This window comes from Ostrea edulis, chromosome 9 (genome assembly GCF_947568905.1).
Source record: "Ostrea edulis chromosome 9, xbOstEdul1.1, whole genome shotgun sequence".
In the NCBI taxonomy this organism is placed as follows: domain Eukaryota; kingdom Metazoa; phylum Mollusca; class Bivalvia; order Ostreida; family Ostreidae; genus Ostrea; species Ostrea edulis.
This window is the reverse complement of record NC_079172.1, coordinates 8,756,551-8,774,263: the sequence shown is the minus strand read 5'-3', so window position 1 is coordinate 8,774,263 and position 17,713 is coordinate 8,756,551. Positions and strand designations below refer to the sequence as shown.

The window sequence follows — 17,713 nt, the reverse complement described above, 5'->3', positions numbered from 1 at the left end:
ATCATGTTTTACACGAAAATGTCTGCTTCTATATATTGGCTCGATTACAGTACCATATCTTATAATTAATGTAAATGTCTGAAAATCCAGGAAGTGAATCGATTTTTCTGACAAAAGTTGAATGCTTTATTAATGATGACCATGCACGAGTTGGGACACAAAATGTTTACTGAAAAAATTGCGATTAATAATTAAAAATGAATGTTACATTTGCTTTCAATTTACATTTCTTTGTCAATAAATTCAATTGTTTGGCATTTAAAAATCAAGTCAGACATATCTTAATGAAAACGCTGCAAGCATTATTTCCCTTAGAAGCATCTGTATGTTGGATACCTTTTTAATTATGACACAACGTGTAATCTGATCCAATATGTTGGTATACAAACATTTTCGTATACAATATAGCATACCAACTGTATATTTTGATGTGAATATTGGTCTAGAAGCACGGACCTCCGCCAAAGGGTGCTGCACAAAGTTGTTGCCTGCTACCCCTGGCCAACATCGGAATACCCATGCCAGTTATGTGCTATAGCAAACCAACACACAACAAATTTCTGTTCTTCACGAACAAGTTCTACCTTTCATTTTTAAAATGTCTCCGAGGATCACATGAAGTCCCGAATCTCAAGCAAGACAACTTCCATGTTGCCTAACCATTGCATTGTACCGTGTGGCAAAGAGAGTGCCCCGTTGTAAAATGTTGTATTTACAGCCAAAAGTAGATCTAAATTAACATCACACATTTCGGAGTAGCCAAGTGAAGCACGCATAAATATTTTTGGACGAAATCTACGAAAGTAATAAATTATTCTAGTCCTTTGTATACACTGTAATACAATTCTACCCAAGGCATTCTCCAACTCGTCCTGTAATTAGTCTAGTCGTGCTGAGAGCAAACTCAGCTGACACTTTCAAAGTAGTCAACATAGTGCCGGCGTTACAATAACAGGAACTATAAGTCACAGTTATTACAGTACTATATCACAAAAAGGGGGTGGGGTGAAACCCCTCCCCCCATCTTACACAGTATTACGTAGCTGCAATAATGTAACCCTATCCAATTTTGTTTATTCTGACGTTTTCGGCAACAACAACAACAAAAAAAAATCAGAGAGGGCTACATTATTGCAGCAAAAGTATTACAGTACCATAAACAGCGGAAAGATTCTGGTGCATTTTCTCCATACAATTATAAGGCATCTTTTATATGATCTGAACTACTGATATCAATGGATGAAAAGTGAAATGAACTTGAGCAAACAAGCATGTGGCGTATTTCAAATCATTTCTGATCCATACCAAAATCCAATCCCACCTAAAACATATTTTAAAATAAAGAATTTCATTTGTGATAAGGAATGTTACAACATCAATTCTATACATGATGAAACACAAAATATAGTTTCTTCAAATGCATTTTATTATTTACAAGAAACACAGGTATATATATCTTCACATTCATAACAAATAACTGTTAAACAACATGTAATATAAAAAAAACAATTAGCTGCTATCGATGAGTTTCTGAATTTCTGCTTGCCTTTTTTCTAATTCTGCAATCTTTGCATTATTCTGCTCTAAGCGACTTTCGAGTGATTGTATTAATGGCCCATGCATGACTTCCATGATATGGCACAGCGACTTTGTAAACACTGCAAAAACAATAAACTGCAATTTTAATTTGGTACCAAAGGGAAGCAACTCCGAAGTTAGAATTTCGTATCTGAGTAAAGCACATTTTCCCAGGTTTAGATATAAAATTCCAACTCTTATACATATGAAAATATCATGACATTTTACAAGCAACAAGCAATGGCTGTTTTCTTCGATGCAGAATTTTGTTATAAATGAGGGTAATCAGTAATGGAAAGACATTTCACCAAATGTACAAGGCTTTGTATATTGCAGCCACTTGATGCCACATGTAACCCGCAATCTAATTAAAATTAGCTGTTTTGAATCTCCGCTACCGCCTCTTATGCGAGTACGCAATCTAATTAAAATTAGATTGATGTAACCCAGGACCTTCAAGTGGTAGCTATTGCATTAACAAACTTTTATTACAAATTTATTGAAAATTCCTCCTATCTATATTAATATTATCAGTTTAATTTTATGAAGAAAGAATGCTAGGTCCAATGAAAGGCATTCTCTGCAAGTAAAATTTTACCATAAGAGAAAACTGATCACAAAGTAACGATAGGCACCTAAAGTGTGTCTGGATTATTATAATATGGAGTATTTCTGATGGCACACTCTCTAATTAATAATTTTACTATGTATTGTATGGACTTGAAGGGACTGGTTCACGAATTTTGATAAAAATATTTTTCATTTTTGATGGTAAACATTAAAAATATAACTCATTCAATAATGACAGCCAAAAATTTTGACCTTCTGAATGCAAGAATAAAAGCAAAATTTTAGTCTTAAATCTGTGTTATGTAAACAAAGACTCGAGTCATTTTATGTATACAAACAAACAAGTCAAATATTGATTTTGTAATATAAAGCATCTTAATGTTGCATGGTCACAAATTTTATTTTAGATGACACATTTACCCCAAAAATGTTTGAAATGTGAAAGATATAATAAACTTAAATCGGTATCCATTTCTTTTGAAAATTTCGTAAAAAATAACATACTGCAATCTTTGTTTACAAAACAAATAATAAACTCTCTAAAATGAGCTTCTGTGATAATGTATAACTCTAATTTTTATGTGAACTCTTTTAAACACATTAGACAGTAGATTTTGATCCTTAAAAGTGAAAAAGAAAGATTCTGGGTAAAATCGTGAATCAGTCCCTTTAACTTTGCCCCTGTAATGACTCTAATTTTTTTAAAAGAACAATTTCACTTTATTTTGATCAATGTGTGTACAGATATCTCATAAAATTCTGGTTACATCACAGGCATATTTTACTTGGATTTGAATTTACTGTTAAAGAGTACTCTTCCAATAGTAAATTCTAACCTAGGTGATATAACTGTTTTGTGGGTTATATGACATCATAAATATAGTTCCCAGATTTTTCAACTTCGATGAAATATTACAGATTTTCCTACCATTTCCCTCTCCATTAATTATCAGTATAGAGTGACTTCACAAACACGATCCATTTCTTGTAAATAAGCATGAATCCCTCAAAGATACATCATTGGTAGAAATACTGTAAACCGACTTTTATTTGCGACAACTTTATTTTGTGATTCGCCAGTGAGGAACTGGTTCATGGCGACTAATCTTCACAACCAAGATAATCTGAAACGTACGTGATACATGAAAGGTCTGGTTTGCGGCAAGAAATATTCGTGATGAAGAGGTTCTTGTGAACCTCATGGAAATTTGTCACAAGCAAATAAATGTTGGTTTACGGTATATCAAATCAAATTCTCCATGTGCTCATTGATTTTGAAATAGAAAAAAATTCTTTAATGTGATGTTTTCAGTAATATGATGACAGTTGACGATATAAGGTGTATTAGACCTTAAATTTAAAGAAATATCAAGAATCTGAAAGTAAATGTCACCTAAAAATTGAAGTTTTACAAAAGAAATTCAAATTTTCCAAATTTTCTTGCAATTTTTCACATTTTGACACTCATCATAAAAAGGTTTTTACTTGCATGTATGTATATGTTTTTGACATCACAATTAAATGAAATGGTGTCAAATATGCCAGATCAAATAAAATACTTCAACATTTAACTTTCATCGTATGGTTATCATTGCCAATTTTTTGCAATTAATCAGTTTGACCTTTTCCAGAAGTCCTAATAATTATGATCTACAGGTAATATGTGATAGTGTGAGAGACAATCATGATCTGTGTGGGGGGGGGGGGGGGTTGTCTGATTTGAAGAATTTTACAGTTTAGAAATCAGATCTACCTCACAAGTGTTTTAACTCAACTGAGAAGCTTAGGGGAATAATGTTCAGACTTTTGACTATTTGGCTGATTAGATATACCTAGAATTGGTTTGGTTTATCTGAAAGGTTTGGTAATTGGATCTAACTTGAATCCTTTAGCTCATTTGAGGATTTTGGAGTTAGATCTAACTCATAGTGTTTTAACTCATTTGAGAATTTTAATACCAGAACTTAAAGTGTTTTAATTCATCTCAGGAGTTTGGAATTTGGTAATTAGATCCAACTTGGGTCCTCTACTTCACTTGTGGATTTTCGGCCCACCTGAGGTGTTTGGTAATCAGACTGGAGTTGCTTTATCTCACCTGAGGAGTTTTGGAGTTTGGTAATTAGATCTAGCTCGGGGTCAGCAGTGGCCTTCTTGTACTCCTCCTCTTCCTCCTGACAGAGAATTTTGGGAAGTTCTATTAGAGATTCCAGACAGGCTTTTCCTAACCCTGAGCTTGGGACAATGTGGAGAGGGACTTCTACTCTGGCGTACCTGTGATATAGAGAAACATCTAAACTTAAATTTGTGTATTAATCCGCTGAATTCCAGAATACGTGTAGGCAAACATGTCATAGTAATAATGCATACAGCTGTATTTTTGTTATGTTTTAATTCTAGCTATTTTTACTGTGTGCCAGATCTGTGAATATAAATATGTAGTGAATACTATAGATTACTTTAATGAAAAACAAATGTCTCCTCAGATCCCCAAATTGAAAATGCTCTAAATGAAACATGCACTTAATGGACTGTATGGTATGGAGGAGAAAGCATAAGCAGGAACATAGACATTATGAATTATGATAAACCATATAGGAGGAGAAGTATTCACAAACAAGAGATGTTTGTAAAACATTTATGCCCCCATGGTGCAAAATTGAAAAGGGCTGTACATACACTTCATTTAATTGATAGTAGTATCATCAATTCAAAATATTGAGCAGACAATATCTTCCTATATCAAGAGTGGATTGACCATGTGACCTAAAAATCAATAGGGGTCATCTACTCTTTATGCTGTACCAGTGTATCAAGTTTGGTGTCAATCAAACAAATAATTCTTAAAATATAGGAGACAATATATTACTATATCCAGTTTAACCCTTGAGCTTTGACCATGTGACCTCAAAATCAATAGGGGCCATCTTCTCCTGAATATGTACCAGTGTACTAAGTTTGATGTCTGTCAAGCAAAGGGTTCTTAAGATATTGAATAAACAGTATATTCTTATGTCTAGTTTGAACCTTGACCATGTGACCTCAAAATCAATAGGGGTCATCTTCTCCTGAATATGTACCAGTGTACTAAGTTTAATGTCTGTCAAGCAAAGGGTTCTCAAAGCAATATGCCCCTCTTTGAAGGGGGGCATAAACATTTTACACCCTCCACCCCTCAGATCCACCAAAACTTTAAGGATAAAAATTGGATCCTCCTCTCCCTACAAAATGCACATTTGCAAATGACATTGAAGTATTGTGCAAAGTTTCAAGTCTATCAGCTTTGCTATATCGGAGAAGTGTTCACAAACTATTTTAACATCCTCCACCTCTATTAGATCCACTTTAACTTTTAAGAAAATAACTGGATCCTCCTGTCCCAACAATATGCACATCTACAATTGGCATTGAAGCACTGTACAAATTTTTAAGTCTATCTGATAAGCCAAATAGGAGGGGAAGCTTTCACAAGATGTTGTGACAGACAGATGGAGGGCAGACTGACAGACAGACAGACAGACAGAAAGTTAAAAAACAGTATGTCTCCCCATGGAAGAGGGGAGACATAATAACATACACATTGTCATAGCATTTACATTACATGGACATAAAAACAGTGAATTTTAAACTGCGAGAAAACAGATTTATATAAGAAACCATATTAGCCAAGAGAGTATACATCACGCAAATACATGCAAGCTGTGAAGAAATAGCATAAAAAACAACTACGTTTAAATGAGTTTTTGAAATATTTAAAGATACCCTGAATGAAATTATTTTTGAAAGCATTATGAGATAGAATTAATCTGCAATGACAGAATTTCATCTTACTGAGGTGGGTATCCATCCAAGGCCTGATTTACCGACTGGAAACAGGTCAGTTGATGTCTGTAACTCTGTCAAGATGTAATAATACATGTACATACTACAAATCTGCAGAAGACATCACATGTAATCTAAATCAATACAATGGTAAATTAAGTACCATCAATTGATTCAACAATCAATGACATTTCATCTCATCTGTATGTAGGGCAGACAAAACAGCCAAATCTGTAACACAGACTTCACAGAAAACCTTGAATTGAGTCATTTCATGAAAGAAATTTCAATTCACTCCATGAATTGGTGTATCAAACACTCAAACTCTGGAATGATGCTAATTAAACTTTTACATCTGTTCCCATACAGGTAGCTCCAATTTATCCCAGTGATAATTGCAATGTACAGGTCAGACAGATTACATTTAAATTAATTGTAAGCAGATCATTAATTTTTTGCCACTGACTTACTCCCCCGTTTCATGGGTAGGTGTAAATTGATGAGTACAGAGCCCCCCCCCCCCCCCCCCCCCCTAAAAAAATCACCACTAGACAGTCAAGGCTTATACAATCTAATTAAAATTGGATCCTATGAACCGCTCATCTACTTTCACTATGTGTAGCGATAGTAGATGAGTGGATCATAGGATCTAATCTTAATTAGATTGCTGCTTATACTGCTTTAATTTCCTGTGAGAACTATTGCAATAAAAGTTACAATATCTTCAACTTGAAATTTGCCATTGGTATTAATGAGACATGGAGGAATTAAATTCAAACATCCATTGAACTTTGTTATTTCCTACAAATCATCCAAAAAAGTCTCCTTCCTCTAATCATTTATGACAAAATTAATGTAATTTGATCTTGTACTTTTCGCATCACATTAATGAGCGATATATACACATCCAAACAAATGTGTGAAAATATATTGAAAATTGAAAGAGACAATTTTTTTTTTTAAAATAAAAGTATTGCTACATCTTCCTAATGTCATCAAACACTAAGTCTTTTTAAAACTATCCATATTTAAATGTCAAAATCATAGTTATTGCTACACCCCCCCCCCCTCCTCAAAATCATTACAATTACAGTACAAAGAGACAAGATTTTTAGATCTGAAATAGATAAATAATCCAACTTTTGATGCTCTTTTGTTGATATTGACCAAAAACAAGTCATTAATTGTTTAATCATGCAGTGATATTTCACACATGTAAATGAGCTTATAGTAAATGTCAAGAACTTGTTCGAATGGTTCTCTGTACATACATACTAATAATTCAATTTTATGGTTTAATTATATATCTATAATGGCGATATATAATAATGGTAATATATAATAACTTGTACAACATAAACTAAATAATTTTATCCCAGATGAAAGGAATAGGTCAAATTCCTTGACTAATTTAAAATTTGGACATATAATGTATGCATTTACCATAGCGTGCACCTTGTAAAGAAAACAATTCAATGGCATCAGTAAGTTCATGACCTGTAGATACACGTACAGTATATGAATAAAGGTCTATCAGACTAAGTTCATTATACTAGATCATGTGTAGAACACTAAAGGGTCGTTAGATTTTATCACAGATTTAAGAATGGCTGAGAAAATAGCATGTGTGGTATGCTAATAAGACAGTCACATGGTCAGCACTTTAAGTCATTTAGGAAAGAAAGGATTTAAAGGGACTGATTCATGGTTTTCCTCTAAATTTTCTTTTTCACTTTTAATGATCAAAATCTACTGTCTAATGTGTTTAAAAGATTTCACATAACAAGAGATGTTTGTAAAACACATATGCCCCCCATGGTGCAAAATTAAAAAGGATTATACACACACACATCATTTAATTGAGAGTAGTATCATCAATTCAAAATATTGAGCAGACAATATCTTCCTATGTCAAGAGTGGATTGACCATGTGACCTAAAAATCAATAGGGGTCATCAACTCCTGAAGACGTACCAGTGTACCAAGTTTGATGTCTGTCAAGCAAAGGATTCTCAAGATATTGAACGGACAGAATATTCCTATGTCCAATTTGACCCTTGACTTTTGACCATGTGACCTTAAAATAATTAGTAGTCATCTTCTCCTGAAGATGTACCAGTGTACCAAGTTTGATGTCTGTCAAGCAAAGGGTTCTCAAGATATTGAGCGGACAGTATATTCCTATGTACAGTTTAACCCTTGACCTTTGACCACGCAACCTCAAAATCAATAGGTGTCATCTTCTCCTGAAGATGTACCAGTGTACCAAGTTTAATGTCTGTCAAGCAAAGGGTTCTCAAGATATGGAGCAGACAGTATATTCCAATGTCCAGTTTGACCCTTGACCTTTGACCATGTGATCTGAAAATCAATAGGGGTCGTCTTCTCCTGAAGACGTACCAGTGTACCACGTTTGATGTCTGTCAAGCACAGGGTTCTCAAGATATTGAACGGACAGTATATTCCTATGTCCAGTTTGACCCTTGACCTTTAAACATGTGACCTCAAAATAAATAGGGGTAATTTTCTCCTGAAGATGTACCAGTGTACCAAGTTTGATGTCTGTCAAGCGAAGGGTTCTCAAAATATTGAACGGACAGTATATTCCTGTTTAGTGTGACCCTTGAGCTTTGACCATGTGACCTCAAAATCACTAGGGGCATCTTCTCCTGAAGTCGTATCAGTGTACCAAGTTTGATGTCTGTCAAGAAAAGGGTTCTCAAGATACTGAGCAGACAGTATATTCCCATGTCAAGTTTGACCCTTGACCTTTGACCATGTGACCTCAAAATCAATAGGGGTCATCTTCTCTTGAAGATGTACCAGTGTATCAAGTTTGATGTCTGTCAAGCAAAGGGTTCTCGAGATATTTGACGGACAGTATATTCCTATGTCCAGTTTGACCCTTGACCTTTGACCATGTGACCTCAAAATCAATGGGGGTCATCTTCTTTTGAAGATGTACTGGCGTACCAAGTTTGATGTCTGTCAAGCAAACGGTTCTCTAGACATTGAATGGTCAGTATATTCCTATGCCCAGTTTGACCCTTGACCTTTGACCATATGACTTCAAAATCAATAGGGGTCATCTACTCCTTAGGATGTACCAGTGTGCCAAGTTTGATGTCTTTCAAGCAAAGGGTTCTCAAGATATTGAGCGGACATTATATTCCTATGTCCAGAGTAGATTGACCCTTGACCTTTGACCTTTTGACCTGAAAAACAATAGGGATCCTCTTCTACTCATAACTAACCCACAAATGAAATATCATTATCATCAAGTGAATGGTTCTCAAGATATTGAGCGGACAACACATGGTCTACAGACCGACCGACAGACAGACCGACCGACCGACAGGTGCAAAACAATATGCCCCTCTTTTTCAAAGGGGGGCATAAAAATTAAGGTTATACAATATCACAAAGGAGATCAGTTTAGAGAGTTTATAATTTGTTTTGTAAGCAAAGATTGTGGTATGTTATTGTTTACGAAATTTTCAAAAGAAATGGATATCGATCTAAGTATTATTATATCTTTCATATTTCAAGCGTTTTTGGGGTGAAACGTGTTATCTAAAAGTAAAAATTTGTGACTATGCAAAATTAAGATGCTTTATATTACAAAATCAATATTTCACTTGTTTGTTTGTATACATAAAATGACTCGAGTCTTTGTTTACATAACACAGATTTAAGGCTAAAATATTGCTATCATTCTTGCATTCAGAAGGTCAAAATGTTGGCTGTCAACATTAAATGAGTTATATTTTCAATGTTTAACATCAAAAATGAAAAATATTTTTATAAAAAATCGTGAACCAGTTCCTTTAAAAAGAGAGGCTGTCTTTTGAAACTATTTACAAACGTAGATTTTCGTATGCACATCTTACAGAGTTTTTTGTTTCATTTTATTCATAAAAAAAACTGTAGTATTGACATCTTTATTATTAAAATTTAACATGAAAATTGGAGCATGTATTCCTTTAAAGACCAAGATTCTTTTTTCTTTTTACACGTTTGGGTGCTGTGTGATGAAGGCAGCCATGCCTCCCACTAATCTGTGTACACAACAGACTACATGTAAACACAGGAAGTAGTGGTCTCAGTAAAAGTACATCATGATAAACCAAGCCTATCACGTAATTTGTAGTATGAATCAGTTGAAACTGTTTCCTTGATTCTAGTTCCAGTTAAGTGCTGTCATTGCTGCTAATCTTTCCTCATATAAATATAATTTTACCCTGTTTTAATTTGTCATTATCAAGCAAGTTATACATGAAAACAAGAAATGAACAATAAAGAAATACCGGTAATGTATATTTTCATATTTTTCAATCTACCTCATTGTTCTGCACATGAAATTTGATACACCAGGAGCTTACCCCCTCCCCTTTCTATGGCAGTAGTAAAGGTAGTGGATATAAAGGTTGAACTGAGGAATTAAATTGAAACTTGAACCCCCCACCCCACCCCATCCACCCACTCACCATCATCCCCTCTCCTAAGATGGTAGATTGGAACTTTGGCTTAAATCCTTTTGCATTTGTTTTTCTTTGCTTGTCAAGAATTTTTAATATCATGGTAAACTGATTTTCATAATTGGGTGGTTATTTCAGTCAATCAATACCTTATCTCACTGTTTTTCACAAGCTTGACTGACGAATGGCAACACTTTCATTTTAGGGCAGGACTTGATGTCATATTGCAAGTCAAACCAATACAAGTATCAACACTTTGCTGTGAATTACGTCCCTTTGCAGGGTCAGTCAAAGGTCAACTGGTGAAAAAACAAGTTTTCCTTCTTTATCTTGCAAAATGTAAAACTTTATTACTGTGAATTTTAGTTAATTATCAGGCTTTCATACAAGTTAATGGGTTGCCCCACCCTGGGGCATTATTGTAGTTGACTGCAATTAATAGAAAAATAACAGATGTCAAAGCTACAGATAAGAAAATTACAAAGGCCAATGTAGGGAAATATGATTTTTAACCAGAAGATGGCAGACAAGGGCAATAACTTGCACAAAGTGTAGATTTGTGTATTATGATAAAGAAGGCAGCCATTTTGATTTAATGTAAGCATATGAGGGTAATATAACAATCCAAATGTATAAGCAAATGATTTGGACTGTTTGTACATCATTATAGAAGTTTATCTAAACAGCCGATGAATTGGTGCAGTTTATCAAATCACTATAATAAAAGACATCTAACCCTAAGTACAATGTACAGGTTACCTAATGAATTGAAATTCTTTGCACGAAAAACAATTTCAATCTGATGTTTTTAATGCCATCCGATGTTTGAGTTTGGACTGTTCTATACCACAGACACTCCATTCATAAGATATCATTGGTCAATTAAATCAGCTGATGAGGTATTATGCAATTCATTAATGTCTGTGGCATTTTTACTTGATATTGCTGCTCGATTCACCAACACATTACTTGTCTGTAATTTGTATTTTCTTGAGTATTGTCTTTCTCATCTTAAGAGCATATGCATTTAATCTACATTTATTTTTTCTCAGAATCAGTGTGCTGTGGTCATGAAAAAGGGAGGGATTTGTATGTCTATTGTTCAAAATTCTTTCAAAATACATGTAAATATAGAAATACCTGGTGTAATGTTAACAATAGCAGATGTATATATAATTACTCACATAGTGATGTTAAAGTTGATGATCAATTCAAAATGTAGTGCATGTATTTTGACTCACTTTAGTAGATTTATCTTCATTGAAAACAGAAAATATAAGTCCAATAAACCCTTCGTCCATCATCTGATACATTGCTTGAGTTCTCACATCTACAAACATTCAAAGAATATATATCAATTGCAGGTAATAGTGCTTGATACACAGAAATTGTTTCAGCAACCAATACACACCTCCATGTAATCTAAAGCTTTTGTTGAGACAAAGTGAGAGTTCAACAACATCTCATGATCTGATCAGACACAGAAGCAAGATATTGCAAGAACTTCATGAGACTAACAAATACTGTGGAATCATTGAAATTTCTGGGAGCCAATTTTCATGGATTGTCAATATTGTACACTTTCGTTGGGATACCATTTTATGGTATGATGTCTGTACATTGAAACATATATATGATTTGTGTATTTAGTTGTGGTTTAGAATTTGTGGGATAAGATTACCCACGAAATCCATGCCTCCAGGAAATCCAATATTAAGATCTAAATCTAAAGTATCAAGATGAACAGAGAAAATTAATAAGAACTAATTCCATATTTACTTTACAGTTATCAAAAGTTGGGTGTTTCCACTACTTAACTTTAGTCAAACAAAAGACCCATGGGCCACATCACCGAAGCAGTTGAATTTTCCCCCTGTACATGTAAAACATTACATCCAAACCATAGCCCTACCCTGACCACCCAGAGTGTGTACTGTATCAGACAATTTGATTGAATTTACGCTATAGAACAATTGAAATATAATATGTAAATGAATTCTGTTCTATGGGCTTCAGTGCTAATTGGCTTGATGTGATATTTTGACTGATGTCTACACCAAATTTTGGGAAGTCCTTCATAATTCATTTTTGGAAATTCTTGCAGTACTCCAGCCAGATGTTGTGGCACAATTTTGAGCATTCCAGTGTCTTGCCAGCCCTAAACTGATATGCACTGAAACCTGGTATAAACATATTGCTGAGAAACCAAATATCAATTTCTGATATTGGAACCACAGGCCTGTAATTTTACATTACACCAACCCTTGTTGAAAACATGAACATACCTTCCAAACCCTTCTGAAGTTATAGATGAGAAACCAAATAACAGAGATCATGCTGTTTGATCCTCTAACAACATATGGAATCAAAGCCAAGGTTTTCATTTGACCTACCCATGGTGCAAATATGAACACATGATGGAAGCCTCAGCCCTGTATCTATCATGCTCATAACTTATATTAAGTTAAACTTATGGTTGCAGAGAGACAGACAGAAGGGCATAAAAGATGCCTCTTGATCTTGAAGGCATGAAAATATTAAAATCAAATGAAACCAATACCTTGTGGTTTTCATTGGTAAGTCTTTTATTTTCCATTCTAAACCTGACTCAGCCTGGAGATAGCCTTGACAGCATTACAGTACGTACCGACATGTGATGGCCAAACGGTGATGCCTGACAGCATTACAATACGTACCGACATGTGATGGCCAAACGGTGATGTATGACAGCATTATAGTACGTACCGACATGTGATGGCCAAACGGTGATGTGTGGATGAGAATGGTACCAGCCTAACACTCTCAAGGGTTTGTTGTACTGCTGGGCTAGTCTCTATCAAAAGCAAAACAATCAAACTTAAAATATACAGATGGACAGAGGACAGTTCAGTTCCACATCAGGAAAATAGATTCCAAACTGATATAACTTCTGTAAATGCAGACAACACATTGAAAGCAAACAAGCATTCTGAGAGTATTGCATTTATAAGCAATATATGTCCCCTACCAGCGCCCCCATTGATTGACAACTGTACTTAATATTCGAGGAAATGTACATTTGATGTTTGACCTTGAATTGTGACCTACAACACTGGAAGCAAGTCACCATGTTTACCAGAATTGAATTAGTGTTAACTTTCAAATTGATGTTTTGTTGTTACAGTTGACACATGTTGTTTTTATCTCGGATGAAATCGACTTAGTCAGAACTCTATAATTTTTTATTTCAATTAACAAACATGTAGCATATATTCTAAATGTCACACAATAAATATGAGTCTGATAACTATAATGATAGAAACAACCAAGAAAATTTGATACTCCTTCATTATGCGACGTACATGTACTGTTTGCCTAGTTTCGATGCAGAGCTTTCAAAAAACACCACATCAGGGTATCTGTGGGGGAAATATTTAAATCATCGTGCAAATGGAACACAAAACAACACACTGATATCACATTCATATCTACATTTTAAATACCCATAAAGGACTTATTATCAACTGTTTGAAGACTGATTTCGAATACTCGCGATTACAGTCAAACTGCAGGAATTCAGTAAATTGAGTACTGCTGACTGACCAGACTTCACTCACTGACTACAGAAAAATACTCTTGTAATTTAATATATTTTCATTGATATGATCCTTTTACGATTAATGAGCTTGATATGTAAAATTAATGAAGTGATATTTTACACAATCTGCAACCAAGTTTCGTCAACTGCCTCTATTCAGATGATGTACTACTTACAGCCTTTCCATTGGAACACGATCCCAATGAATATGAAAATGTACATTCTTTACCATCCATCCATCAAACATTACGAAATTCGAACTTAGTCTGTAGCTTGCCACTCTGAAGCTACACTGCAAGTTTCCAGTGAATCCTTGCAAGCATAACGTAAAAAGGTCTGGAAAACCAATGGGTCAGACTGAGAAGACAGCTATAGTCCCCTTCGATTTTACAAACTAGTAGGGGACTAATAAGTAAGCTACACAATTAATATGTCACTTGTGTGTGACAGCATAGTTGTTTCATCCCGTGGGGATTCGGGTTAGAAAAGATCCTCAGTACCCCCTTGCTTGTCGTACGAGGCAACTAAATGGGGCGGTCTTTCCGATGAGACCGCAAAAAACGAGGTCTCGTGTCATAGCAGGTGTGGCACGATAAAGATCCCTCCATGCTCAATGGCCATAAGCGCCGAGCATAGGCCTAAATTTTGCAGTCCTTCACCGGCAGTGGTGATGTCTCCATATGAGTGAAATATTCTCGAGAGGGACATAAAACAATATTCAATCAATCAATCATAGTTGTTTCAGGTCACAGAGTATCTTGATACATGATACAACTGAAATCATGGAGACTAGAAACATTTATCAAGATAATTTTTACATTGACTTTCCCGAGAAAAATACTGCTTTCCCTCCTATACCGTAAAAGTGAAATCTATTTTCAGGTATTATCTTTCTTGCTGTTGCAGTAGTTCTTCAACCAATGAAAAATAATGAAATTAAAATTTCCCCATACATTGATGTTCAGCAAATAACAATTGAATGTAGGATCTGTAAACCATTCATACTGTCATTCATAATAATGTGTGCAAATACATCGATTCTGAATCCTGATTTTTGTCTAATTTAACACTGAAATTGTGGAGTGGATGGGTTTTCCATCAGTTTATACTTAGCAAACCATAACAAAAGCTGACCAAAACAAACCATGGGTATGCTGTCCAGGTTTGCTTTGCATCAGTTGTATTAGGGCGGTCAAGGGTTAAAGCCCTGCTTGTACCTGGACATGCCAAGCAGTAGCCTTATGGTAAGGGTGCGTGTCTTGCAAATGAAAGGCCTTGAATAGATTCTCGATCACCTGTGCCTCATTAAACCTAACACATTTCACATAGGTCATGATTGTTTCTTTGCCAAGCACCCAGCATTACTAGTAACAGATCTTTTGAGTATGATCTATAAAATGGACGTCTCATGTCAATGCAGGCATTGGCATATAGAATTCTCACTGCTACATCTCTGAGTGCTAAGCATAGGTCTAAATTTGTAAAACTTCACATACAGCTGGTGACATCTCTGTAAGAGTGAAAAATTCAAAAATAAAACAAAAACAATAGTGAACTAACTGCTCACTTGCGGCAAATATAAAAGCTGACTCAAAGCTGGCTTACAAAGTAAATGTTCAACCCCACATATATTCTAAAATCAAAGCAAGTGGACATCACACTTTCTAACGGTAAACCAAGTAGTGGAGCAAAACAAGAGTCCTTTTTCTTTTTGTTAACTGGACCCCAAAAATTTTCTACTCCAAAGTAATTTTTATCCCTAGCCTAGCCATAACTAATTCTGTGTTGTATGTAGTATCACCAAGACAACTAGCTATCAATGGGTCATGTTGTCTGACATGTTTCATACCAATAGTTAGGCAGTTCTTTACACAATGATTTTGACTAAGGATTACTCTGTTTACCTGATCCAAATATAGGGCTCACGGCGGAAGTGACTGTTTGATAGAGGATGCTTAACCCTCTTAGGCACCTAATCCCACCTCTGGTATATCTAGGGCAGTCTAAATAAAATAGCCCCCAAGTTTTATTATTTGTTATGCCGTATTACAAATAATAAAACATAGGGGCTAGTTTTAATTAGACTGTATCCAGGGGTCCGTGTTTGCCCAACTTTCTATTTTGTACATTCCTTATAGGAGTTATGATCACCGTTCGTTATCTTTATCATTTCATCTAACAACCATTTTAACCTTAACTATATTAAGGAGAAAAGGGAATGGTTTTCATCAGACAGACTTACCTCTGCTTTACTAGAGGCATCAGAGAGCTGCTCTGGAGAGATTTCTACCCGGTCTGGCTGTTTGTCTGATCGTCTTAACATGATAACTGAGTAAATGTGTAGGGCTCGATTTTCATCAACCTAAATAAAACCCAAAGAAATATAGAGCGAGCTTCTTTAATACAAAACATGCCTCTTTCATAGGCTTAGCCTGCAGATTGCTCATCAATTCCATATATAGACCTATTTCAGCCCAGTGTAAGATTAGCCGGGCTTGTCATTTGTATATATGTGCGCTTTGTTTATTATAAAACCAAAATAGTATTTATTAAGTATCTTTTCTTTACTTTAACGGTTTTCTTAAATGCATATTTCCCATGCATGACCGGCTTTCAGCTGATCAGCTGAGAGAACTGGGTCACTGCGCCATTCAGTATATTTACCTCTCCTATGAGTAATCCCATTACTTCTTCTCTTTCTGTTGACAATGCATGTGTTAAACACACCATGTAGGCATCGGCCTCCAAATGCACACATTCTACAACCATTCTAATGTATAAAACAATCAGCGCCCAGCCAGTCAGTCCTCACAGCGACAGACCGGAAATCTCTCGGAAAGGAATTCTCGCCTCCACAGAGAAGAGTTCGTTGCAAAGGGCATAGTCGCAGTGGACGTAGTGCTCACTGCGTCGTGAGGAACAGCGTGCTGTGAATAATATATTTATTGCATGATATAGTGAGGGAAATTTGAAGATTTATCCGTTGCTCTCGGGGAATATGATTTTTTTCTGGGTGAATAAATCTTTAAAGTATATCTCCCTCACTATCATGCAATAAATGTATATTGTATTTCAACCAAAGAAAAAGAGTATTTTGTATACACAATTTCATCATGAATATTCAAAATAAAGGATTTTTTTTGGTAAATATCAATTGAAAGTTTGTTTTATCTTCTATGTACAGCTCAAACTCATCTAGGAATCATTGAACATAATCACATGGCCAAGGGTCAAACCTGACATAGGAATATACTGACCACTCAGTGTCTAGAAAACCCTTTGCTTGACAGACATTAAACTTGGTACTTCTTCGGGAGAAGATTACCCCTCTTGATTTTGAGGTCACGTGGTCGAAGGCCAATAACCAAACTGGACATAGGAATAAACTGACCACCCAGTGTCTAGAGAACCCTTTGTTTGACAGACATCAAACTTTGTACACTGTTACATCTTCAGGAGAAGATGGCATCTATTAATTTTGAGGTCACATGGTCAAAGGTCAAAATGGACGTAAAATATGCTGTCCGCTCAATATTTTGAAAACCCTTTGCCTGACAGACATCAAACTTGGTACACTGTTACATCTTCAGGAGATGACCTTTATTGATTTTGAGGTCACATGGTCAAAGGTCAAGTATTAAACTGGACATAGTAATATACATGTATTGTCACCTATATTTTAGGAATTATT

The 17,713-nt window shown here is 35.2% G+C and overlaps 1 protein-coding gene across 1 annotated transcript; it reads right to left on the bottom strand.

Moving 5' to 3' along the window:
• Positions 1 to 1,403: 1,403 nt before the first annotated feature.
• LOC125658731 (lys-63-specific deubiquitinase BRCC36-like) lies at positions 1,404 to 16,926 on the bottom strand. Its single transcript, XM_056148460.1, has 7 exons — positions 16,687 to 16,926; positions 16,265 to 16,384; positions 13,191 to 13,278; positions 11,687 to 11,775; positions 5,977 to 6,041; positions 4,244 to 4,419; positions 1,404 to 1,658 (listed from the first exon to the last, which is right to left on the bottom strand). The coding sequence occupies exons 1-7, from the start codon at positions 16,789 to 16,791 to the stop codon at positions 1,510 to 1,512; spliced, it is 792 nt and encodes a 263-aa protein (XP_056004435.1). The 5' UTR covers positions 16,792 to 16,926; the 3' UTR covers positions 1,404 to 1,509.
• Positions 16,927 to 17,713: the final 787 nt, after the last annotated feature.